The sequence below is a fragment of the Canis lupus genome, chromosome 18, assembly GCF_048164855.1.
Source record: "Canis lupus baileyi chromosome 18, mCanLup2.hap1, whole genome shotgun sequence".
In the NCBI taxonomy this organism is placed as follows: Eukaryota; Metazoa; Chordata; class Mammalia; order Carnivora; family Canidae; genus Canis; species Canis lupus.
The window spans coordinates 57,788,322-57,813,215 of NC_132855.1; the positions used below are offsets into that span (position 1 = coordinate 57,788,322).

Genomic DNA, 24,894 nt, shown 5'->3' on the forward strand with positions numbered 1-24,894 from the left:
TTAGATATCTAAAATTACATCTCTCATTTGAACAACTCTAGGATTCGACTATATAGAATGATTTATTCCCTAATATATTTTAAGTACCCTGGAGTAACAAAAATAAATTAAAACTTAGCATTGGAATAAAAAAAGTCTAGAGTGCCATTATACCTGTATAGGGGTGCTGAACCTGTTTTAAAAGATAAGTGAAACACAATGAACGGAAGGTCAACATAGGGCAGAAAGGTGTGTCCTGGCTACTGTGTCAGTATGTGAACCTGGAACCTTTTAGCTAACCAGAATGCCGGGAACCAAGGCTCTCTGTGATCAGAATTCCTTTCAATTAATTTGTAAAGGTTGGGAGCCAGGTCCTTCGTATGTGTTTGTGCTACATGTTATGGAGGCATGCTGGGTCAGATGTGCTCTTGGAGGTGTTTATTAACTCATCACCAAGATTGTGATCCAATCATCTTCTCTGTTCTCACCTGGGTGGGCCTTCCAATTATCAATTTTATTATCCTGTCTTCCCCCCATTAGAATGTTTATCTACCATGCTTGTGCTTGGTTTATTTAATACTAATTTTCCCTATTCATCTGTAAGCCCAAGGAAGGGATGTAGCAATGTCAGCTTTGCCCACTGTTCACTTCTCAGTGTTCAGCAGATGACCAGGCACTTTATACCTACATGAGAAATACCTGTTAACCAAGTGACAGATGGAGTGAGTGAACAGGATGAATGAATAAAGGGTATGGTATGCAGCATTCCTTGGGAAATTACTGTGATAAGAAGCATAGGTGGTTTTCCCCAACTGCCACGGGTGGAAATATGGAGAGATGGATGAATTCATTCATTTACCAATTCTTTCAATAAACATTTATTGAGTTCCTCCCATGTGCTAAGCCCCAAAGATATAGCGGGAACAAGATTGATAATTCCTTGCCTTCATGAAATTTATTTTATTTATTTTAAGATTTTAAATTTTTATTTTATTTATTTATTTATTTTTGATTTATGATAGGCACACAGTGAGAGAGAGAGGCAGAGACATAGGCAGAGGGAGAAGCAGGCTCCATGCACCGGGAGCCCGACATGGGATTCCATCCCAGGTCCCCAGGATCGTGCCCTGGGCCAAAGGCAGGCGCCAAACCGCTGCGCCACCCAGGGATCCCTATTTTAAGATTTTATTTATTTATGAGAGAGAGAGAGAGCGGCAGAGGCAGAGAGGCAGAGACACAGGCAGAGGGAGAAGCAGGCTCCATGCAGGGAGCCCGACGTGGGACTTGATCCTGGGTCCCCAGGATCAGGCCCTGGGCTGAAGGCAGCGGTAAACCACTGAGCCACCTGGGCTGCCCAACCTTCATGAAATTTATAATCTAGTGGGGACCTCAGACCTTCAGTTAATGTCATGAACAAGATAGTAAAACAAAATCTTAAAACTAACTTCATGCCTACAATGTTACTACTACTGCTGCCATCTTTCTCCTCTGGATGGAATTACTGGCGAGTGTGGAAAGATTCTCCTAACTACCTTGCTACCAAGTACACACTCACCCGCCTCCCTCATAGGCTCAGAAGCCTGGTCCCGCATTACCTGCATCCTCACAAAGGCCAAGATCAGGGCTGGCTCAGTGGCACATCTAAAAATTCCATCAAGGCATGGATCAAAGGTCATAGCATTGGATTAAAAAGAAGGTATTAGGTAGCTAGTAATTCCATCCGTGGAGGAAGTAATATAGTACTACTTTGTCAACAGCAACTTTCTAATTAAAACAAATGATAAAACCAAAGCACATCCTCAGAGGCAAGTCATTGCTCTCATTTAGATTTTTAAAATTCTTTATCCAACATAATTTTTTTTGTTTTTTAAAATTAAATGGGGAAAAAGGCATGAAAACAGTTTCATCATGAAACACACAAGTATTTGCAAAGGTACTTTCTCTGCCATTTGCCTGAATCTTTTCCATCTTCTGGTATTCTGTCTTTTTAAACACTTTTTAAAAGATGTTATTTATTTATTTATTTATTTATTCATTCATTCATTTATTTATTTATTTATTTATTTATTTATTTATTTGAGAATGAGCTGGGAGAGGTACAGAGGGAGAGGATGAAGCAGACTCTCCACTGAGCAAGGACCATGATGTGGGACTTGATCCCAGGACCCTGGGATCATGACCTGAGCTGAAGGTTAACCACTTAACTGACTGAGCCACCCAGGCGCCCCTCTGTCTTCCTTTTTAAATACATTGACCCACGACTGAGACATTCCATGAAATTCCCGCACACTGAGTTGTATATCCATTAAAAGCATGACACAGTGGTGTGACAGGTCTTGGAATGGCTGAGAGATTTTTGTTCTCGTTTTAGATTTTGATTTTTTGTTCTTGGTTTTAGAAATAGGTTGGTGGTTCTTTCTTTACCTGTATTAGTCATACATGGAGATATGAATTTACTGCCTTCAAAATCTATTTCCAACCTTAATATGACCACACAAATCAGTGGCTCCCCGGAAGAGTAATGAATACTGAGAGAAACATACAACAGGGCCAGAACACCTGTTCATCTTCCAGATTTGAGGCCTTGAAAGCGATCCGAATAGTTATGAAAGAAAAACTTTATTCTTCTTTCTTCCATCTCTATTTTACAGCAGTCCCTATTTTTATAACTTTTTTCATGATGTTGACTACCAAATCTCTTTACTCTTGGTATGGTAGTAAAGTAAAAGACCATAGCTGTTTAGCTAAATGAGGTATGAGCTCCAGCTACCTTAACACAGTCTAATCCAGTGTCTGTTTATACAGATGTGACAAGCCAGCAGAATGATTCATTTATTCACCTAATCAGTGTTTATGGAGCACCGGTCCTGGGTCCTGTTCCAGCGGTAAACTGGAGAACAAGCAGATGTGGGTCCCATTCTGAGAGCTGAGGTGGGGTGCAGGCAGGTAAACGCTGGCTAATAGGCTAGTTTGATGGGTGTCAGGAGGAGGGAAGTGAAGAGCCTCCAGGAGAGGAGAAGTGGACAGCAAGTGGGATGCAGAACTCAAGCAGGAGCACCTTCTAGGCGGAGAGAACAACAGGCACCTTCCTCCTGGAAGACCAGTGCTGGAATTCTTAGGTGTTGACGATCTCTTTTAAATGCCTAGCAGTTAGTTGACATATAATTTGCATTGAAGGTTAGGACCAATTTAATTTTCCTACTGAATGTCCTAGAAGATCCGAGCTTCTGTGGAGAGCCTTTGAACTTGGAAGAGTTCACATACCCACAGTACCGTGTGATAGCATGTGCTTGAATTTAGATGTTCTTGCAGCCAAACCTCTGCCTAAATGTCTGCAGTAACAAGAAGTTTGTTGTTTCCTGAGGCAACCTGGTCCAGAGCTGAGACTGTAAAACTAAATGCTTCTGAATCAAATGGAAGAAATTTCTACTCATCCAACGGCTAGCTCGTCCCAGACATCTTTTCTTCCTATTATGTTTTCCCGGATAGTTTTCCATTTCATGATTTGGTCTGACCTTGTGGGTTCCTTTGCCTCTGATCATCTCCTCTTCTCCACAGGGTTGGTTCTTTAGAACCATGACCCCTGACCCATGAGCAGGCCTTGCGAATGTCTAAACTCACTTTTAGACCTCTCCTCAGGACCAGCGTTGTGCTCTGACATTAAAGCTCTTTTGGCGTGGCTCCCACTGCAAACCCTGACTTAACTAATTCACCATGACTTAACTAGCAAATTAATTAGTGAATAATAAACTCATGGAAATCTGAAGTACAAATGGAATCGTATTGAGACCAGGGAGAAAAAGGAAACTGAAGGTGATGGCCCAAACGAATGTCTTTGTCTAAAATTTGGCACCATTTTTTCCCTCTAAGTTGAGTAAAACACTGCTTCTGTTAGGTAGTATTTCCTTTTCAAGATGTTCGCACTGGGGCAGCACGCTTCACAGGGAATATTTCTACATGTGAAAATTGGATGACAGGATTCAAAAACCCACAGGTCATCGTAGGTCCTTCTTAATGGAAGGTTCTGCAGTGGATACAGGCTCTGTCATCCGCATTCTCCACATCAGTAAAGCCATCTCTTTATTTACCTGCCTAGAAGCTTCCGATTATTTCTTTGCTTTGTCTTCCTTTTAGAAATTCTGAAAAAATTCCTGCCGCTCAATTCCTTTGTTGGAAAATGCAAATCCAAAACAGCACTTCAAGGCTATGATAAGGGTGGACAGCACAGGGTGCCAAGTCACTGATTTATCTCTCCCAACTGTCAGGGATACCAGAAGACAGAGGGTCCCAGGGCCCTGCCAAGGTGTGTGTAGAAATGCCAGTGTATTCACACAATGACACAAATGTCACGGTGTTTTGACAGTCTTTTCTTAGGATATACTCTCTTTCCTGGGTCTATAATTTAAATACAATGTTAAGACCTTAAAATTTACTAGTCTAGTTAATTCTTGTTCATAATGGAAGGGGAACAGCAGTATAAATTGTAAGAACTGGACTCTGACTTGGTAACAAAGAGGCTTTTGAGGTTGTGACTTATGCTTTTAGCATGATAGTAAAAGGGATGGACACAGAGTCATCCTGGCCTTGCTGCTTAGTCACCTTACTTAATTGTTGTTGCCTCAATTTCATCATCTGTAAAATGGAAACAGTAATGAAACAACATGTCAAATATCTAGCTCTTCTCTATGTCCTTTAAAACCAGAGGATGATACTGGGACGCCTGAGTGGGTCAGTCGGTTAAGCATCTGCCTTCGGCTTGGGTTATGATCCCAGAGTCCTGGGGTTGGGCCCTGCGTCGGGCTCCCTGCTTAGTGGGGAGCCTGCTTCTCCCTCTCCCTCTGCGTGTGCTCGCTCTCAAATAAATAAAATCTTTAAAAATAAAATAAAATCACAGGATAATATAAAGATCAGTTTGCATTCCCAGAACTTAACACCAGGGAGGCAGAATGGTATGAAATCAGGAGTGTGGGCTAGTCGGGGACCCCATTATCTAGCTCTGAGACCCACACTGGCCTGCTCTGTGGCCTTAGACTAGCCATTTCGGTTGTTCTCTGCCAAATGGAGTTCATCATGCCTGTTACCCACCTCCCGAGTTTCATTCACTCGTTCATGTTACAGATAACTAGCGACTGCCTGCTATGGGCCAGGTGTGGGGGAAGCAGTAGCAAGTAAGATGAACAAGATCAAGTCCTCCCCTCATGAGTCAGACATCCTGCTGGGGAAAGACAGGGAAAAAGCACATATGTGGATAAAGGAAGGCAGTTTTGGCGACAGAGAGGAAGTGGGGGGTCCGGGGACAGGGAGGGGATGCGTCACAGACCGTGATCAGCACGGGCCTCTCTGGTTGAGCTGAGAGCTCCATTTGTGGCTTCCGTTCCCAGGCCTCCCAAGGAACTGGGATGCAATCGGGGTGGCAGGCACCACGTGTGGACATGTAAAGAGGAGGAGCATGACCAGCCATAGCGTGTCAAGAAAGGCTTTGGGGCAGGGGCAGGTGGGGGAGAGGGCACTTACCACGAGTCCTTGGAGACAGGTGGGCTGGCCAGGTGAGGGATGAGGAAGGCCGTGGAGAAGTGCCCGCAGAGCAGAGAGGACACCAAGACTGTCGGGTAGGATTGCATGAGTGAGGAACCCAAGTGGTGGTGCGTGACAGCAGAGGATGTGGTTCAGAGGTGATCAACCATAATGAGTCAAGACTGGATAGTCCGGCATTTGTATCATCCCTAGAGTATAGCAGCTGGATGGAGTCTAGCACTTCAAAACCACAGTGCTTTCACAACTACGTTGCTTCACCATTCATGATTCGTGGGTCAATTTTGACTTTTTAAAACATACTTCTACCAAAAAACTTTTCTGTTTTGAATGTCAAGCTGCTGGCAGTAGCCCAGTTATCTACTCTGTTTTCAGGGCCTGTCACACCACAAGACCACCTTACTTTGGAGAAGGGGATCGAGTCGATTATCACTTTATCTCTCAGGAAGTTTTTGATGAAATGCTAAACATGGTAAGAACGTTCTTTATTGGTATTGCACAAGAAATACGTGTCCTCCGGTAGCAATGTTAGCAGCTAGTGATAAAAAGAGAGAAATATTTCCGTTTGTTATGAGAGAAGTGTTCTTGGTTTTTTTCATAAACCATATATACATCCTTGTTGACAGGCTGCGGTATTTTACGATCTTGGAAAGAATATTGTAAATTTTCAATAAAGCTGAATGAGTAGACGCTTTAAAAAACTAGAAGTAAGAGCATTATGAAGAGTTCTCATGGTCTGTGTTTATCACCTGCTGCTGTTATTAATCAGACTTGATCTGATGTGTGAAGCTTGTGAATTGAGCATCCCTTAATGTTGGAGTTTTCTGTCCTGTTTGCTATTAATGATGCTTTCTTCTTCTTCTTCCTTCTTCCTTCTTCCTCCTTCCTTCTTCCTCCTTCCTCCTTCCTCCTTCTTCCTCTTCCTTCTTCTTCTTTCTTCTTCTTCTTTCTTCTTCTTTCTTCTTCTTCTTTCTTCTTCTTCTTTCTTCTTCTTCTCTCTTCTTCTTCTTCTTCTTCTTCTTCTTCTTCTTCTTCTTTCTTCTTCTTCTTTCTTCTTCTTCTTCTACCTCTTCCTCTTCTTCTTCTTTCTTCTTTCTTCTTCTTGTAGGATTTTATTTATTTATGAGAGAGAAGGAGCAGGGAGAGGAGCAGAGGGCAAGGGACAAGCAGACTGTATGCTGAGCGCAAGCCTGAAGCAGGGCTCGATCCCAGGACCCTGAGATCATGACCTGAGCTGAAACCAAGAGCTGGCTGCTTAACTGATGGAGCCACCCCGGTGCCTTATCACTGGTGCTTTCTAACTGTTGTGGCCCTAAGCACCCTTTTATCATGGTGTGTCCTAGTCACTTGGCCCGTCTTGGACACATAGACAGCCTTAACCTCTCACATTATACTTCAGTGCACAAAACTATGGTACAGTTAAGCATGGGATCTGCAGTTTCTAGGACTTTAATTTCAAATGGCCAACTTTACACATAGTGCATGCTTTCTCTTGAATTCACAGAAAAACTCAAGTGAGAAAGTCCTGTAACCCCTAGGCTGTTCCCCTCCAATCTTCTCAAAAGAACATCTCGGAGATTCTTTATAATCTTCTCTCCTAGGGCTGTATTTTGGTAGCTCACTATAGTGTGTCAAGAGTACTTTGGGATTTTATATTTTTAAAAGCCTTAATAGAGATAGAAAGCGTTATCTGGATATTAGTAAGAAGGATTCCTTCAGGACTCTTTGGTTTGAAAGACAGCTAGTTCCTGAAATTCATGTTAATTTCTCTTGTTAGAGCCTTAGACTTCTTTTTCTTGGTTCATTTCATCTGTTCTCAGTACCCCATATGCTCCCCTGACGTTCCATACCTTATCATACTGGTCGTAACAAAGTTGGTTCAATTCCTAGTCTACAAAATAGCTGTACTTATATACCATATTTGGTTTTACAGTTTGACTCTCTCTATTTCTACAAAATCCTTATGTGGTTGAGCAGTACTCGTTTTTTACTGCTTCTGTTAACATATATTACTTCAATATAATGTCATTTTCTTCAACTTGAATTTTGCTTCTGAGCTCCTTTTCTTTAGATTGAGCTTGTGACTGATTCATGAAGAGGCAAACCTAGAGGTTACAAACTCAGGACACCTTGTCAGCTTCACCAGTCACACCAGTGCACTCAGCCTGCTGTGCACACAGCCTCTCTCCCCAGAACACCCACCCAGATAGCCTGCCTCACCCCTTGACAGACAACCTTGGCGTGGCGCAGCCCCAGACATCTCTGGGGGACAGTCAGACCCAGGCACTCCTCCATCCCTTCATCACCAACACGTGGATTGTCACCTACCACATGCTTACTGATACGTGAACCTTTTTTCAGGGCATAAATGCAGTCATTTCTCTGCAGATATTCTTCCTCTCTTGTCAAAATAAGATCACAGATCTGGAGGCTTCAGAAATGTGATTATTGCTGTTTATTAAGAAATCTGCAAGCAGGAAGGTATGAGAGGAGAATCACCAGCCAGAAGATGGAGGAACACTTAATTTCAATTCTTTAAAAAAATTTAGCAGGGCCTGTTTTATATATAAAAGTACACTGCCAGAGTCCTCCCAACTCTGCATTCTTCCAGAAAATATTTTTGGGATCCACAGAGGGAGGCCCTTGTACACACAAGAAACTCCTATGTCTGAAATGTGATTTAGGAGTGCACATGAGGGGCGCGAGGGTGGCTCAGTCAGTTAAGCATTGGACTCTTGATTTTGGCTCAAGTCATGATCTCAGGATTGATTGTGAGATCGAACCCTGTGTTGATTCTTAAGATTCTCTCCCTCTCCCTCTGCTCCTCCCTACCTTTTTAAAAAAAAAAAAAAACTTTCGAAAACAGGATGAATCACAGTAAACAAGATAAATACATACCTGATGGGAGATTCAGTATCTATCTAGATGCAATATATCTGTAAAAAGAAAAGATGTCCTAGTGTTTGCTCCAAAGAACAAAAAAGGTATGACATTGAGGGAATAAAACATTAAGGATATTTACTGTTGGGCTTTTAACTTTTAGAATACACAATATAAACTTCTTTGGATTATGAGGTGTGTGGATTTTCCTCCTCGTTCATAGCAGACACATTCACTAGAGACCCCCCTCCCCCAAGAGATGCTGTGTCTCGGGCTTGCAATACCACCTTGACAGATAGCCTGTCCCCCACCTGCAAGTGTCCAGGACATCTGAAGCCAGGAGCCGCATGTAGTATAAAGGGCTCCCAACTGCTACTATCCTTAGTGATGATGGCATCATTTGATGGGATTCAATCAGTGGGATTCAGCCTTGCAAGTGGTCATCATTTCTTTTAAAATCCCGTACATGAGGGGCCGCAGTCACCAAGATCTTCCATATTTTTTTATTCCTCCTTTTGTCATCAGCTTTCCAGTTTTTTTTAAAGATTTTATTTATGATAGACATAGAGAGAGGGAGGCAGAGACACAGGCAGAGGGAAGCGCAGGCTCCATGCCGGGAGCCCGACGTTGGACTCGATCCCGGGTCTCCAGGATCACGCCCTGGGCCAAAGGCAGGCGCTAAACCGCTGAGTCACCCAGGGATCCCCAGCTTTCCAATTTAGACTAGACCTAGTGGTTTAACAAATACCTCCAAAGAGAACACCTAGACAGTTTGAGAGGCACAATTTTACTTGGACTATTTTGAAAGGGAAAACAGCTTTGGGAGGAACTGGGCTTCCAGAATGTAGATTGAAGGCAGCATTTATACCTCTAATGACGACAGGGAACACACCAATTTTGTTGAGAAACATTTGGCACAGTTTCAATAAAAAGCTCTGTTTCATAAGGGGGAAAAAAACAGAATTGGGTCTGTTTTTCATGGCTTATCTCAGGATAGAAACGTTTTAGGATGTCCGTGTAATTCATGGCCTCCTGGCTTATCTGGGAATGCAGGGCTTTTGGGAATGGGAGCTTTTTCCTGGGGTACCTGCTATGCCAGCATAGCCCACGTGGCTGAGGTAAAGGGCGAGCTATCTGTTATGTTTCTCAGTGATGCAGTTTATGGTGTGGGGTTGGCAAGGAAGCAGGTGGGTAAGCAGAATGACCCATTCTACCGCGAGCTTCAGTACCTTCACTCTCCCCACGTGTTTTGTCAGCCAATTAGGGCATCTCTAAAAACTAATTTTTTTTTTTTTTGCCACCTGAGAATTCTGAACAGATTTCTCTACTGTATTTTGATAGTAAGTCTCGTAACCCCACTGTCCACCCTATTATGCAATTGCTCACATATGTAAGTTTCATGGAGGCACGTACGTGAAAGTAAGACATCATATAACTTTATATTAAATTTCACTGTGGCAGCTGTGATATGAAAATCTGTACTTCTCAAATTACAGGGGAAGTTCATTCTAACATTCACTTATGGTCGTCACAACTACGGGTTAAATAGGGACACCATTGAAGGTATCGCAAGAGATGGTTTAGCAAGCTGTATTCACATGGAAATAGAAGTAAGTGTTTTTCCATTCCATTGGTTTATTTTTAATGTGTGTGAACATGAGTCTGTATATCTATATTTGGGGTGGAGGAGGGGGCTACGATGTGCAGGTACCACACTGCCAGGCACAGCGGGAGCTTATACTTCCTATGGGGGAGGCCAGACATGAACAATTAAATGACAAGACTCATGCATGACACAAGGCATGGCGTGTATCCTGTGAATAAAAATGCCACTCAGGACTTATTTTCTAAGTTAATTTCCTCACCAAATTATCCCTTTGCTTTTTGGGCCTGGTCTCTGTTTATTATAAAGTGACACGGGTAAAGATCCTTCTCTGCAGGGCTGGCCTGGTAGCTCTGTGCAGTCGGTGGTGTTCTCTGATTCTTCATGGGAGACAAGGGGGCTGTGCTGTCATTGACTCTGCTTGGCTCACCGGCTGCAGTCCTTTCCTGCTCTGAGCAGTGTAGACTTGCCGATTTCAGGAGATTTCCTCTCTGTCCCCATATCTTATCTTCCCCAGTGGTCTTCAGTAATCAGAATATATAGAAGTTACTCTCAAGTCCAGATCCAAAGTAAAACCATGACCATCCCACTTATTTATTTTAAAAATTCATAGCTTTACTAAGTACATGAAATCTCTAAAGACAACGGATTGTCTTTTTAAGGTAGTTTTGCTGCGCGGTCTAACAGTTTTGTAGTCAGAAGTTTGAAAAACGATTCCGTTGGATCAGACTTAGAGAAACCCAAATCTGGGGCTGGTCTGATATTCCTTTACTATCGACTCTGAAACTTCTTTAAAACCCGTTTCTTTTCTAACTGGGCAGAGCAGGAGACTGTGATTCCTTTTTGACCACATGGATTGGTGTGTTGCCTCCCTTCCATGAAACTGGTCATGTTTCTTCCAGTTCTTTAGTTTTTCTAACTTCAAAATCCTGCAGCTCTCATCTTTCCACAATTGATTGCTTTTACGTATTCAAAGAGATTGTCTGTGTTTCTATGCTAATAAGCAAAAAACAAACAAAAATAACCGAGGCCTTTTCCCAAAACTATCTTCCTCAGACAAGAAACTCTCCAGCTGCGTATGCTTACCTTTCTCCAGTCCACTGGTTCTCTGAGTGCTGGCTCCTGCTTCCTTTCTCCTCTCAGAGAACTTTCTTCTACTTGTTTCCAACCTATAAACCAGGTTTTATGTCCCTGATTCTCTCAAGCGAAAGCATTTTTCCAAATGGCTCTAGTCATTGGCACTTTTAGAAATTTTTTTTTTTTAAAAGAGCCTCTCCCCTCTGCACCCCAAATGTTTAAAACACAGATTTTAACCATTGAGTTAAACTCCTGATGATGGAATCAAGGTGGAAGGAACTTTAGAGTTCATTTGGAAGGGCTCTTGCATTTCACCCATGAGGAAACTGGTGATTGGGGAGCTCGCAGGCTTTGTTCTAGCCTACAGTAGCTGGAGAAACGAGGTGGGTCATGGCTCAGCCCTTCCGATCCACAGACCACCCACTCAACCCTGTGAGCTCCTGGCAGCAGGAGCTTGGGTGTCCCTTGTTCTGGGTAGAAGATGGGAGATATAGTAGGAACCAGCCCAACCAGGTTGGTGGTTTAGGAATAGGAAGGGTCCCGGGGAGATGACAAAGGGGCAACAGGGAGAACCTTTTATCTGTAGTAATATCTTTATCTCCTGGAGCTTCCAAGGGTGCTCTTTGAAATGCAGACTTGAAATTACTTTTCATCGGGGCACCTGGCTCTCTCAGTCTGTAAAGTGTAAGACTCCTGATCTTAGGAGTTGTGAATTCAAGCCCTACGTTGGGTTTAGAGATTACTTAAAAATGAAATCTGGAAAAAAAAGATTACTTTGCAGTACTAAAGATGCAACACTACAATGAGTGTACCTGTTTGTATCTAGCAATTTTGTAAAATTTTATTTATTTACTTATTTTTATAGAGCATGAATTGGGGGAGGGGCAGAGGGAGATAAGAGAATCTCAAGCAGGCCCCCCAAGCCCAGCTTGAAGCTCAACACAGGGCTTAATCTCATGACCCTGAGATCATAACCTGAACCAAATCAAGAGTCAGACACCTAACTGATTGAGCTGCCCAGGCACCCTTAGCAATTTTCTTTTTTAACTGTCATGTTTATTAGAGTGATTAGTTAGATGACATCCAGGTAGTTCTTTTATTTCCAATAACAATATTTGACAAAGGGAAATGATCCAACCTTGAGATATTTAGAGGGAAATAATAGCTTATTATACAAATAAATCTTCTAATACAAGACTACTTATTATACCTGTGTTGTCAGGTGTCTGCAACATGATTTCTAAATTGTATCTGTTTCCAATCTATTATCTTTTCTTTAAACAAATAGGGTGTAAGAAGTTTGAAATGTTCCTATTTTGAACCTCGATATATCCTGGTGGTACCCACGGACAAGGAAAAATATGAGGGATATTTGCGGAGAAAAGGATTATTCAGTCGTGTAGAGATTGAATTTGCTGTCTCCAGAGTGGACCTTTATATTAAAATCAATCAGAAATTTCCAGGATATTTTGATGCAATCATCAATGCAGGTCAGTAACTTTCAGCAAAGTTTTATTTTTGAAATATAAGGTCACTAGGGGAAAAATCTAGTCTAACGTACATTCTTAACTGTTGGCTGACTGCAGTTTCTTATGGTTGTAGAACTGGGGTTCCTGCTTCTTTTGTTGGCTGTCTGCCAGGGGTTGCCCTCCATCCTTGAGACGGCTCCCAGGTCCTGTTCCTGGGGCCCCTCTGTCTTCAAGCCGCCGACGGCACATCAGATTCTCCTTGTGCTCCAAGTCTCTGCATTCCTCATCTGCTACCAGAAAACTCTCTCTTTATAGGGCTCATGTGGTTAAGTGTTGACCCACCTGGGTGGTCCTCCTTCTGACTGGCCCAAACTCAACTGATGAGTAACCTTCATTACATTTCAAAAATCCGTTTTGCCCTTTAACCTGACATAATCATAGGAGTAGTAGCCCCTCACATTCACAGGTTCTGCCAGCACTGAAGGGAGGCAGTGATATGAGGGTGAAGTGTCACTAGGGTCTTAGAATTCTGCCTACCTACCACAATAGTCACAAAATTAGATGTGGCTTAAAAACTCGTTACCACCAATAGTTGCAAATTGACTATATTTTGATGTGATTCTGTTGCCTTAAAGTACCTTCTCTCACCTACTGTAGATGATCTGGAAGTTGCCTACCAAAAGCTGAGTCAACTCATCAGAGAATACCTTGGATTATCTGAGGAAACATCGAAGAATTTGGCTCCAACTGCAGGTACTACCCCATTCCTTTCGTGTCAGGAAACCAAATCTGTGAATTGCTATCTGGGTTACTCATCCCCCAGCCTCACACTGGTTCTAACTCACTAACCCCTCTACTTCCTGGCGTGATTGTTCCCACAAAAGCTGTGCAAATCAGCCCTCTGGATCTGTCTCTCTCCTTGTCGTGGTGGCCATAGTGGAACTTAGAGGAATGTCCTTCAGGGACACATGGCCAGTACCTCCTTGAAGGTTTATGGTAAATAAGGGTCAGCCTTCCAGTTCAGAACTCAGCCTTCCAGAAGTCTGGCTCTGATGGGGAGCTGAGGTGGTGTTCTGCTGGGTGGTTGGTATTAGTGTTGTTTCAACCCAATAGGCTTTTTTTCTCCTTTGCATTGCTACTGTCCTCAAAATGTTGTACTACTAGAGGTTATAGTAGAAGAGTGCAGTCAGAGGATGTGAGCCTGGCTGTGGCCCTCCTGCTCCCTTGGGCAAGCTGCTTCACTGTTCTGAGCTTCAAATGACTGTCTTGCTAGATGGAGTGGTGGCAATGCCCTCCAATAATGGAGAGTTAATGCCTCATGGAGCATGTGCAGCAAATAGCACAGGCCATAGAGCAGTGTCTATGCCATCTCCTTGGAACCTAGGAATTCTAAAACCCTAACTTAGAAATTTGGTACATGAATGTTTTGAGATGGATTGAAGTTTCTCTCTAATCCACTGCATGCCCATGGAGATGGCTGCTATGAAAAAAAAAAAAAAAAAAAAAAAAAAAACAAGAGAAAAGAAGCATTGGCAAGGATGTGGAGAAATTGGGAAGGCAAAATGGTATAGCTCTGGTGGAAAATAATCTAATGGTTCCCCCCAAAATTAAAAATAGAATTATTGTGTGATCTAGCAATTCCTCATCAGAGTATATACCTACAAGAACTGAAAGCAGGGACTTCCACAGAAACTTGCACACCAGTGAGTGCAGCATTGTTCACAGTAGCTGAGAGGCTAACAAATGTTCATTGACAGACAAATGAATAAACTAAATGTGCTTTATAAATACAATGGAATATTTTTCAGTCCTAAAAAGGAAAGGGATTCTGAACACAGGCTACAGTGTGGATGACCCTTGAGAACATTCTGCACAGTGAAATAAGCTGGTCACAAAAACACAAATATAGTCTGATGCCACTTTTAGGAGGTACCTCGAGTAGTCAAATCCATAAGGACAGAAAAATGGAATGGTTGCCAGGGGCTGGGGAAGCAGAGGGACAGAGTGCTGTTGCTTCACAACTATAGTTTCACAATTACAAGATGGAAAGAGTTCACGGGATTGGTTGCACAACTGTGTGAATATACGTAACACTACTGAACGGTACACTTTAAAGTGGTGAAGATGGGCAACTTTGTTACGTGCGTTTTTACCACCCTGATAAAGAGAGAGAAGGTCCTCCCCAGTGGGCTGAACTGCATTCACGAATCACACATTGTAAAATGTTAACGTGAGACCCTGGCTTGCTGTGTGCTCCTGTGCTTTAGCCTTTGTGACACTTGGCCGAATTGGAATTTGCTGGCCAGGTTGTATCTCCACCAGGTGGAAGCAGGCCAGGCCATGATTTTGCTAGAGTCCAATCTTTTGCAATTTTACACATTTTTTTTTTTTTCAGGTCAGGTACCCTTGGAATTCTGGAAGGAGGTCAGTGTGAACCTGTAACAACAGATAACAGAGCGAGGCTGTCCTCTGTATGTTGTCTAGGAGATAGGGGGCCAGGGTGTGACTTGCTGGCTGGAGAGTCCCTGGAGGAAAGTGTGCCCTGTGTACAAAATAGGCATTCGTAGAGGAGTGGAGGACCGTGCCTGGTCTACCGAAGGAGGGCATTCAGTTAGGAGCGTGCCCACGTGTTTCTCCAGCACTGCTCCAATCCTCCGCATCAGGCATCAGCTCTTTAGAAAGCCGTGCCCGGCAGGGTGCACCGTGTATCTACAAGGCTTTGGTAGCTAGATGGAAGTTTCTCTTGAGGAAATCTGACTCACTTTGCTCTCCAACTTCGCTAACCCAGCAACTTCTGATCTTTAATTTGGTCCCCAGGGTGGACCTGTCCCGTTGGGGGCAGTCTCCTACGTGAGAGCACCCTGCCTTGCTCCCTGAGCCAGGCCCATCTCCCGTTGTAAATTAATAAGTTGATGTTCTGGCTTTTAAATCAGCCCCTTGTGGATTTCGATGAGCACAGCCAGTCCCCTGAGCCTGAGCAGTTCTGAGTCTTGGGGAGAAGCATGTTTGTCAGTCCATAGCACCGAGGGCACCTCTGAGCTGCAGCACTTGAGCAGGACTCAGCCTGTACAGCCAGCAGGGCTCCAGCCTTCTGTATCCTGAAACCACCAGGATGCTGACTATTGGGTGTAGTTGCCATTTAGCGGGTTAATAGACCAGATAATGTGTGCATAGGAAAAGAGACTCCTGTTTTAAAGGGTGTAATAAAACTTCATTTATTTGGACCAATTAGGTTAGGCCTGTCTGATTTCGTGGAAAGTATGAATTATAGAATTTGTTAAAATGTTATCCCTCTCAGATATGTTTAATAACTGAAATGGGGCCATCTGGTTATTGATTAATATGAGCCTCAGCTTTAAGAAGTAGATGGGAGGGTTTATAATTAATACATCAATTCACTGGCCTCAGTAGACCCCCATTTTCCTGGCAGGTTTAGTGTTTTGGAAGATAATGTGTTTTCTTAAGAAGCCAAACACCTCATTTTATTTAAATAGTGTTAATCCATGAAGGACGTTACTGTTTTTGGTTGATCGTTTAAGGATAAACTTGCACCTAAAGTGGCTTTGTGGAGGCCAGACATTATTCAAGTGAGTATTTAAAAATTCTAATGACCATAGTCCTTACTAATAAAGCTTTTAAAGGATCTCTGGTGGCTTACGAGTAGAGCCAGTGGCCTCTTGGAGTTTCAGGGCTGTAAAGTATACGCCAAGGAGGGCAGGTCAGATGTTCACAGGAGAGCAGGGCCCAACCATAGTCACCTCAAAATGAGCATCATGATTCCCCCAGAAGGGACCAGAGCCCCAGTGGGGTCACCGCACCAGGCCTGGCTGGCTCTTATATTTTTGCTTCCACTCTGATTTTAAGTATTGATCTGTTTACGTGAAGACTTCCATTACTTACATAAATATAAATGGGACCCCTAGATTAATAATTTTAGCATAGTGGAATATTTTTAATATATAACTGAAATATCAAAGGTAAGAAATTAAAAATTTATAAGATTCTATGAAAGGCAGTGTAAGCAATTAGAAAATTGGACCGGAATTAGGAAGCCTTAGTCTTGTATCCTAAATTTTACCAATAATCATTGATTTGATTAGAGAAACCACTTTGAACTTCCATTTCTAAAAAGCAAAGCCAACTACATATAATATTATGGACCATTCTGGAATTAGAATTTGCTAAGGTTTTTTCCCCCCAGTTAATTAGACTGCCTATAAGGTAGGCTCCAGTACAAACAGAAATCTGGTGGCCAGTGGCATTGTTTTAATGCAAGCAGGAATCCTGTATCAATGCCAACTGAAAAGTATTCCTAGATATTTGAAGTGATAATACATAGCTTTATCTTTAGTAATTTTATGTTGCCAATTTGTAACTAAGAATGCAATTTTAATTTCTACTCTTAATGATGAAAGTAGAACAAAGTAACCTTGAAATCTATAGGTTATAAGTGTAGCAACCCCATCAGCCTAGACCCAGAAATGGGAACCTTTACCAGAGAAGAGACTAAGTGACTTTACGTTAAATGCACATACAAAATAGTAACTTGAATTACAGAGTGATTATAAAACCTTGAGGTACTAAGATGTACCATTAATTAAAAATGTTTATCAACCATGGTACAGATGATCTTATTTTTTCCCTATAGCAATGCAGATAATATTCATTTCTAAAGCCTGAAAACTAAAAAAACAAAACAAAACAAAAAAACCCTGAGTAAACAATACAGCTTTTGTAAAATAAGAAAAAACTCACTCTATTCACAACTCCGTGTAAGGGATGGTTTTTATCCTCCATGTGTCTGTGTACAACCTATTTCCGGAATACTTATTTGGTGCTCCCAATAAGTTTTTAAAAAGCTGATCCAACTACCACCCTGAGTCCCTGCTATAGAGATCATAGAACAAAATTATATTTGTGAATCATTATTTAGAATTCTGACTGATGGGAAAGGAAAATGATGATGGTGATGAGTCAAATGGTGGCGGGGGCGGGGGGTGGAGGGGAGGGAAACTGAGCAATTTATTGGTCCCCAAACGGTGCCTTTATCTCTAATAAAGGGCAGTATATCATTTGCCAAATGATGTGAATTGTTGAATTGTAAAAGTGGGGAAAACATCCTTGTATGTCTGATCCTAGGAAACCAGGGGGTTCAACAACTAGGAAGAGCCTTCAGGATTGGGTCTCACTGTTCTTATGCCCTTCTGTTTTTTAAATTCCCTTTTTTGTGATTAAAAAAAACCACACACAGAATTAGCCATCTTAGCTATTTTAAGTGTACAATGTAATGGCATTCGCTACATTCACAATGTTGTGTAACCATCACTACTACCTGTTTCCAAAAGTTATCAGCCCTGCCTCACTGAAACTCGATTCCCATTAGGCAGTAACTCCTCTTCAGTCCCCAGTAACTACTCATCCACTTTCTGTCTCTATGAATTGGCCTATTCTAGACATTTTTACTGTTCTTTTTTTTTTTTTTTTTTTACTGTTCTTTTTTTTTATTTTAATTTTAATTTTTCATTTTTACTGTTCTTATATTTTAATTTAAACTTGTTGCTTGACTAAATTCGTATTTAATCTATAGCGGTCATGAACTAGGGCTATAGGAATGATAAGCAGAGCCATCCCCTCAGAAACCTCACCAAGAGGCCAGCTTTTCCTTATCTCTGCTTTTCCCCAACACCATCCCCAGAGACATCTGGTTCAACTGGAGGCCCAGACCAGGAGGTTCAGTGAAGACGCAGAATAGTCCGTGCTCATCCTGCTTTGTGAGGGAGAAGGGACAGTAGTCAGGAGCCTGGTTTGCTTCTGGGGTTGGACTACCCTGGGGTCATCTGAGAGGTCTGACTCAGCTAACAGTCTCTGAGCATCAGGTCACCTCAAAGTGAGCTGAGACTATTTTCTTCGAGGCTGTTCCACACTGCTATGCCCTCTCTGACCACAGCATTTCAGAGCCATGTCCTGAAGACTGGGTTAAGATGTTATATGGGCCACCAGAATATATATATGGGCTTCTGTCATAAACAAGTGCCTGCTGAGCTGATTGTGTCCATGGTTGGTCCATGAGACCAGAATCACACTGAGAACTTGCTCCCATGGTGATCGAAGGAAACGTCCCCTTCCCCGCCCCACGACATTAATGTGCTAGTGGCCTCTGAGAGCCATTGCTGAAACCCAGGTAGACTTGGAGGGAAAAGACTGGCCCTGGGGGTGGGTAGGGCAGCAGCTGGGAGGGCAGATCCTCAGGAGCGGCTCCTCTAAGCCATGGCACTGCATGCTTCTGTGGGATCCATTCTTTGCCTCCTTCCATTCAGTACTGACTTACTGCCTGTTGAGTTTCCTGTACCTTCCTGGTTCCAGTTTCTTGAAGGGGACTGCTATTAAACAAGGAAACAAATGGGACTTGCCCTAGCTTAGATGTATACCCTCTAGTTTCTACCATCAAAAGCAGCACTGACTTCTAAGCTGTGGAAATCTTAAATCTCATTTGCTTAAAAATTCTTGCCACTCGCAGACCTGGACATAAAATTTTGGTTCTGTGAATAAGCCTATCTATTTTTATTTACCAAAGCTCATGATTTCAGTTGGCTAAAATTGTTCTAAGTTCTATGAAATAAGAGAATTCTAGACACCTAGGATCCCCAAGGGGAAGAGATGGTTATAGTTCTTCTCTCTGTGTAATTTTATTCTTTTCAAGGGCCTATGTGCATCAGAAAAGGAAAAGGTATTTTTTTTTTGTCATTTCTACAGTTCCTTAGTTACATAGTGTGTGTTAAGATGTTTTTAGCTAACTTCTTTCTATATTAAAGCAGGAGCTCCTTCTAGCAAGAAGACCACCTCCGGGGTGCCAGCACACCTGGTCCCATCCCCAAGGCGCTTGGCAAAACTGCAAGCAGATGGCCAGATAACAGAACGTCTCTCTGGAATGCAGATTCAAGCACAGGTCCCTGAAAACCAGAACCTAGCCCCCTTCCAGAACCAAGAGCTGACTCAGGGAGCAACCCATCAAGAAGAATGTTCTCCCAGTAGCCATGTCAGTGCTGAGCCTCCTCCACAGCCCAGCTCATCAGCACTTGGTGTTTCCCAGCAGGCTCAGGACTTATCCCCAAACCAGAAGGAAGAGGATGTTCAACAATCAGATCTTTCTTCAGAAATACTAACGACAAATGTCCCTGAAAATGAGTCCATGACATCTGAGGCGAAAGCAGGTAAGATAGGGCAGCCTTCCATCACTCCTTCCCAAGAGCCTTCTCAGCACCCTGACCCACCTCCAGCTCACAGCCCTCAGCCGGACCAAGATGAGGAATCAGGGGAGGCCAAGGTAACCTCCACTGACCCTCTGCCATCTGAAGCCCTACAGGGGTCTGGCCCAACCTCCCCCAGCCTCCGGAGAACCCAGGATAAGGAAACTGAATCAGTAGCTCTGCCACCCAACAGTACCCGTTATGAGCCTCCAAGAGACCCTTCCTACCCGAATGGGGCCAAAACAGCAGGAACATCTCCAGAAGATTCTCAACAACCTCTAGCGGAGGGAACCCCAAAAGCAGAATATGTCCGGGTTAGCACTCCTTACCCAGAATTGCCACATCCTCAGGATTCAGCAGACCTCAAACAGACCCAGCACAGGGACAACCCAATGACCTTGCTTCCCAGAAGCTGGCTGGCTCCCACCAGGTTGCCTCAGCCGCAGGTCCTTGCTCCACTCCAGAGTCGGAGGCCCACACCCAAACTCCTCTCACCCAGCAGGGAGGAAGCTTTAGGAACAGCCTCAGATCAAACCATGATTCCCTCCCCCAGGCCTCCACCAGCTCAGGAAGGAGACTCCAGTAAATTTCCTCCCATCAGCCCTCCCCAGTCCAAACCACCACAAAATCAGAGCCCCCATCTGGACCACAGCACTCAACAAGTCCAGGAAGGAAAGGTCAGGGAGGTGAAACTCCCTCTTATCAGCACCCCTGTCCAGGAGCACACACCACAGGCTGCCCCTGATCTGCCCTGGGAAGAGGAGGCTCAGGTGGTTAGGCTTCCACAGATTCCCACCCCCTTCTCAGAACAGCAGCTGCCCCAGAACCCCAGGGCTCACCATTATTCAAGGCCCGCAAAGGAAAGGCAAGCGCCCAAAGCAGGCCACTCCTCCAGCAAGAAGATTTCAGATGTGCAGGCTTTACCCCAAAACCGGGAGCCAGCGCAGCAGACAGGAGCTAGGGAAAAAAAACTCCCTATTCAAAAAGAGACCACTGAAAGGCCAGGGCATCTGAAAAAGGCACTGCCTAGAGGCCGTCAGACAGCCTCGCAGCCAGAATCCCAGAGGAAGCTGACTTCCCCAAAGGTACCCGACCACCCTCACCCCAGCCTGCCTCGGAGCCCTCAGGGGAGCCAGAGAAGAAAAGTCCAAATGCCAGAAATCTTTGAACTCCCCCAGGCCGAACCATTGCCTGAGGATCCCCTATTACAAGTAGAGAAACGGGAGAAGGTACCTTATTCCAGAAAAGAGGCCCGTGCCAACCTCCCCCCAGATGACCTGGTTCAGAAGGTAGCCGTGACCCGAACAGGACCACCCTTGAAGAGAGAGACTTCTGGAGGAGTGCCTCAGGAAGATAAAGCTACCCTCAGTGGTGACCAACCAACTCAGGAGGGTCAGCGCCTGCCCAGGAGACCTCTCCAGAGTGAGGTGTCCTCTGCAGAGTCAAAACCAGACGATTCTGCTCCCAGGGAGCATCCGAGCAGGAAAGAAGAGGCTCATAGAAGGGGAAGGTTTCAGAAGGGGCAGACTGCTTCGGATTCCCCAGAGCAGGCCTCCACCCAGCCGCCTGTCAGACAGACACCAGCCCACAGAGGGACCCGCCAGACCACAGAGAGCTCTGTCCGAAGGGACAGTGCTTCCAGGCAGCCTGCCAAAGACAAACACGACTGGAAACATGGGGGAACAGCAAAGGACAAGAGCTCTGTCACCACGCCCCACACTCAGGTGTCTGCTGAGGAGCAGGCCGACTGGAAAGGAAGACGGCGAGCTCGGGGCAGTCAGAGCACCAAGGTTTAAGCCATCCTGGAGCCCCTGGGTCTTTAACGGCTGTGCCCCATTGGAGGCAGCGCTGTCACGGCAAGGAAAGCTATGGCCAGGGCACTAGGAGTCTATATATATAGCAGCTTCCTTCTGCCCCCCAGAAAACCTAGGCAGGTGGACAACAGCCCTGTCCAGCCATTGGATCCTTAGAAGGCAGCCAGCCTGTGCACCTGAGTGCCTCTGTCGTGGCTTGGCGCTGTGGCCTAGAGGAGCAGCCCCTAGAGTGGGCTACACCACACGCAGTGCCCCTGCGGCCAGCTCCAGAGACGGCCTTAAAGACTGGTGTCAGCAGGGAGCCTGTGTGTCTAGACTTGTATGCATTCGAACTCTGGCTGAAGCTATGTCATGTTGCCATCGTTTTTGCTTAACTCATTAGGAAGGTTCACTTCTAAATGAGAAAATTCTCGCATGCCACTTGCATTGAGGGAGCCAGAAGGAGAACCCTAAGAAAAGGAAGCCTTAGCAGTTTCTGGGCCTTGGTCACCCCCATAAAGATTCCCGCCCCACGGTTCATTTGTGGGCAGAGGACCCAGTTGTTTGCACACAGGACACGGTGACTGAAGCATGCTTCCAATTTGTAGATTTGCGTCGGCACATGTTACCTGCAACTTTTGCTTGAAATGTATTTCAAAATGAATACCTTCCTTCCGTCCCTGAATAGGAACCTCATGCCCATGCCTTTGTTATGCCAAACCACCTGGTTGAATCAGTTGAAAGAGTTGTTGGGGAAAGGGTCCAGGGGAGTCAGTTTTCCTTTATAGATCCATACCATCAGGATTCTCTTGCTGGCAAGTGACAGATGTCTAACCTGGGCCAGTTTACGGGAATCTACAAGAAAGGAGTGGAATATCTCACACCACCAAACTCTGGGGAGGGCACAGTTGCAGCACAGCCTCAGATTGGAGACCAGTTACTGAACATAATGCAGACACTCATCATCTCCAGTATTTTCTGTCATCAACTGGACTCTCATTGTTTTTCTTTCTCCATGATGGCTCTTTCTCTTTGATTTAGGTGGATTATATACAAGTTTCTACCCATGGCAGCAAATATGGCTACTAATATCTCTCAAGTTTTATATCTGGTTTTACATCTGGCAGCTCCCACCACCAGAAAGGGATTAATTTACATGTTCCTTAATCCTAAAGTTAAAAAAAAAAAAAAATTTCAGGGAAAGGTATTGATTAGGTCAAGTGCTCACTCTTAAACTAATCTACTCAGGCCAGAGATGGGGTCACATACACATTAACCATTGGGCCGCCTCCTCAAGTATATGGAGGCTACATTCCCAGAAGGCAGCTAATTGTGAGCAAAGCAGCCAACCCAAGATTTGACTCTTAAAAAGTTACCAGGTATTTGTTGAGTGCTTGCTGTGTAAAAAGCAGCATCTGAAGCTGTGTTTGGCATCCTGTATTTAAAAAAATACCAAAAATTTGAGGACTCAGTGCCTATATAAATGGATCTTACCATATACAAAAGGTACGTGTTGACAAAATTAAATGTATGGCAAATATTATTTCAAGGTCAGGAAATTGACATTTTATAAATCCAAGATGCAATCCTTTTGTAAAATGAAGAGCCTGTGTTATACTAATAATTACCCTTTGAATTATCTGGTTTGTCAAAGATCATAGTGATAAGGTGATTTTTTTTTAAAATATATAACTTCTGTTGAGTTCAGTCATCCAACCAGCATTGATCGAGCATCTCCTATATGCCAGACACTGTGCTAGTCGTTAGATGTACATAGCAAGATGATGAGTACACTTCAAGGAGCTCTTTTACTGAGAGAGATAGACAAGAGAGTTCATTACACCACCATGTGATTGGAGCAGCTGGAAGCCCCATAGCACACAGGGTTAGGTTCAATGTCAAATAGGCAAACCCACTTAGTAACTTTTCTGGAATATCATCAGGATACCAAGGAAGGACACCAAATCCAGCCTGGGATGGCAGAATTGGATCAGCCAATGCTTCCAAGAGGAGGTCCTCTTTCAGCCGAGTTCTCAGGGTCCCAAAATTAGAATGACGGGAGAGAGTGAAGGTTTCGCAGAAGAGGGAACAGTGTAGGCCTAAGCATGGCAGTAAGAGCAGGCACAGGATTTTTTCCCTAAGGATCCAAATGTTAGGAGAGCTGTAGGTATCTCTAGATCCAAAGGGCAGCTTGTGCTATGCTAATAATGAATTTCGAAACTTGATTTTCTAACAATGGAAAGCTGTTGAAGAGTTAAATTTTTATCTTAGAGATACATGTCTAGAGTTGGTATGGAGGATAAATTTAAGGTAGTCCATATAGGGGGTCAGAAGGATGGCTGGGAAGCTGTTGCAATAGTCCTAAAAAGATGGTAAGGGCCTGAAATGAGACACTGTGGCAGGAATGGACAGATTCAGGAGGTATCTGGATTGGATGTGGGGGGGCAGGGGGAAGGACAGATGGGAAAGGGAGAAAATAAGGATAACTGCCCCTCTGTGAATGGAGCATTTCAGAGGCACAATGACCGCAGGTGAGAACTTTCAAAAAAAAAAAAAAAATACTTGGGTTTCCTCCTTGAGCAATGGGTCCTGAGGCTCCTTAAGCCATTGCTGTTGCTTTTTTTTATTAGGGTTCTAAACGGAAGTGAAAAGCCAAATTTCCCTTTGTCTTACTTAGCTGAAGCCCTGGCTCCCTTCCCAGGGGTTCATGATGGCATAAGGTTTGTGTTTTGATAGGACATAAAATGTCCTGGGTTCAGTGCAGCTGGGCAGCATTTTGTTTGTAGTCCAAAGAAGGGAGTAGTGACGATCATTGACCATTCTGTGGTGGGAGGATTTTACTGCTATTATGATGTTCTCATATAATGGAAACTTGTGCTTTTTAGTTGTATGAGAATTATCATTTTCCATCTATGTTGACAGAGTTCATATGACTTCCATTTGCTGTATTCCTCAGCAAAGTGATCTTATGGGAAAGCAAAAAACATTTCAGACTTTAGTCCATTAGCTAATATGATCCTTTAGCTTTTTAAAGGAATCTGGCACCTAGTCTTGAAGTAAACAGAAATAAGAACCTTCTTCAGATATTTAAGGAGCAACATCAGTTATTTTCAAGCCTCAAAAGAGAATTGGACAAAGGACATGGTCAGGTTATTCACAAATGAGGAGAGAAAAATGGCCAAAATAGATGTTAAAAAACCTTTCACTACCTCTGTAAATTAAAATAGATTAGATTTAGGGGGTACCAAACTGGCAAAGATGGAAAGTAGATTAATGTCTATTTTTGGTGAGGTTAAGGGTAAGCACACTTTCTG

General features: G+C 43.7%; 1 protein-coding gene across 8 annotated transcripts in view; it reads left to right on the forward strand.

Moving 5' to 3' along the window:
- The window catches only part of LRGUK (leucine rich repeats and guanylate kinase domain containing), a 109,052-nt gene that overhangs the window by 45,307 nt on the left and 38,851 nt on the right, over positions 1–24,894 (forward strand). For 5 of the 8 annotated variants that reach the window (XM_072784628.1, XM_072784631.1, XM_072784630.1 and 2 more), the window contains 5 exons: positions 5,887–5,983; positions 9,888–10,001; positions 12,360–12,561; positions 13,198–13,293; positions 19,353–19,751. In XM_072784628.1, the coding sequence (XP_072640729.1) occupies positions 5,887–5,983; positions 9,888–10,001; positions 12,360–12,561; positions 13,198–13,293; positions 19,353–19,751 (908 nt within the window). Of the gene's footprint in view, positions 1–5,886; positions 5,984–9,887; positions 10,002–12,359; positions 12,562–13,197; positions 13,294–14,935; positions 15,772–19,352; positions 19,752–24,894 lie in introns of those variants that run through there. The other 3 variants (XM_072784629.1, XM_072784635.1, XM_072784633.1) reach the window with 3 other exon arrangements.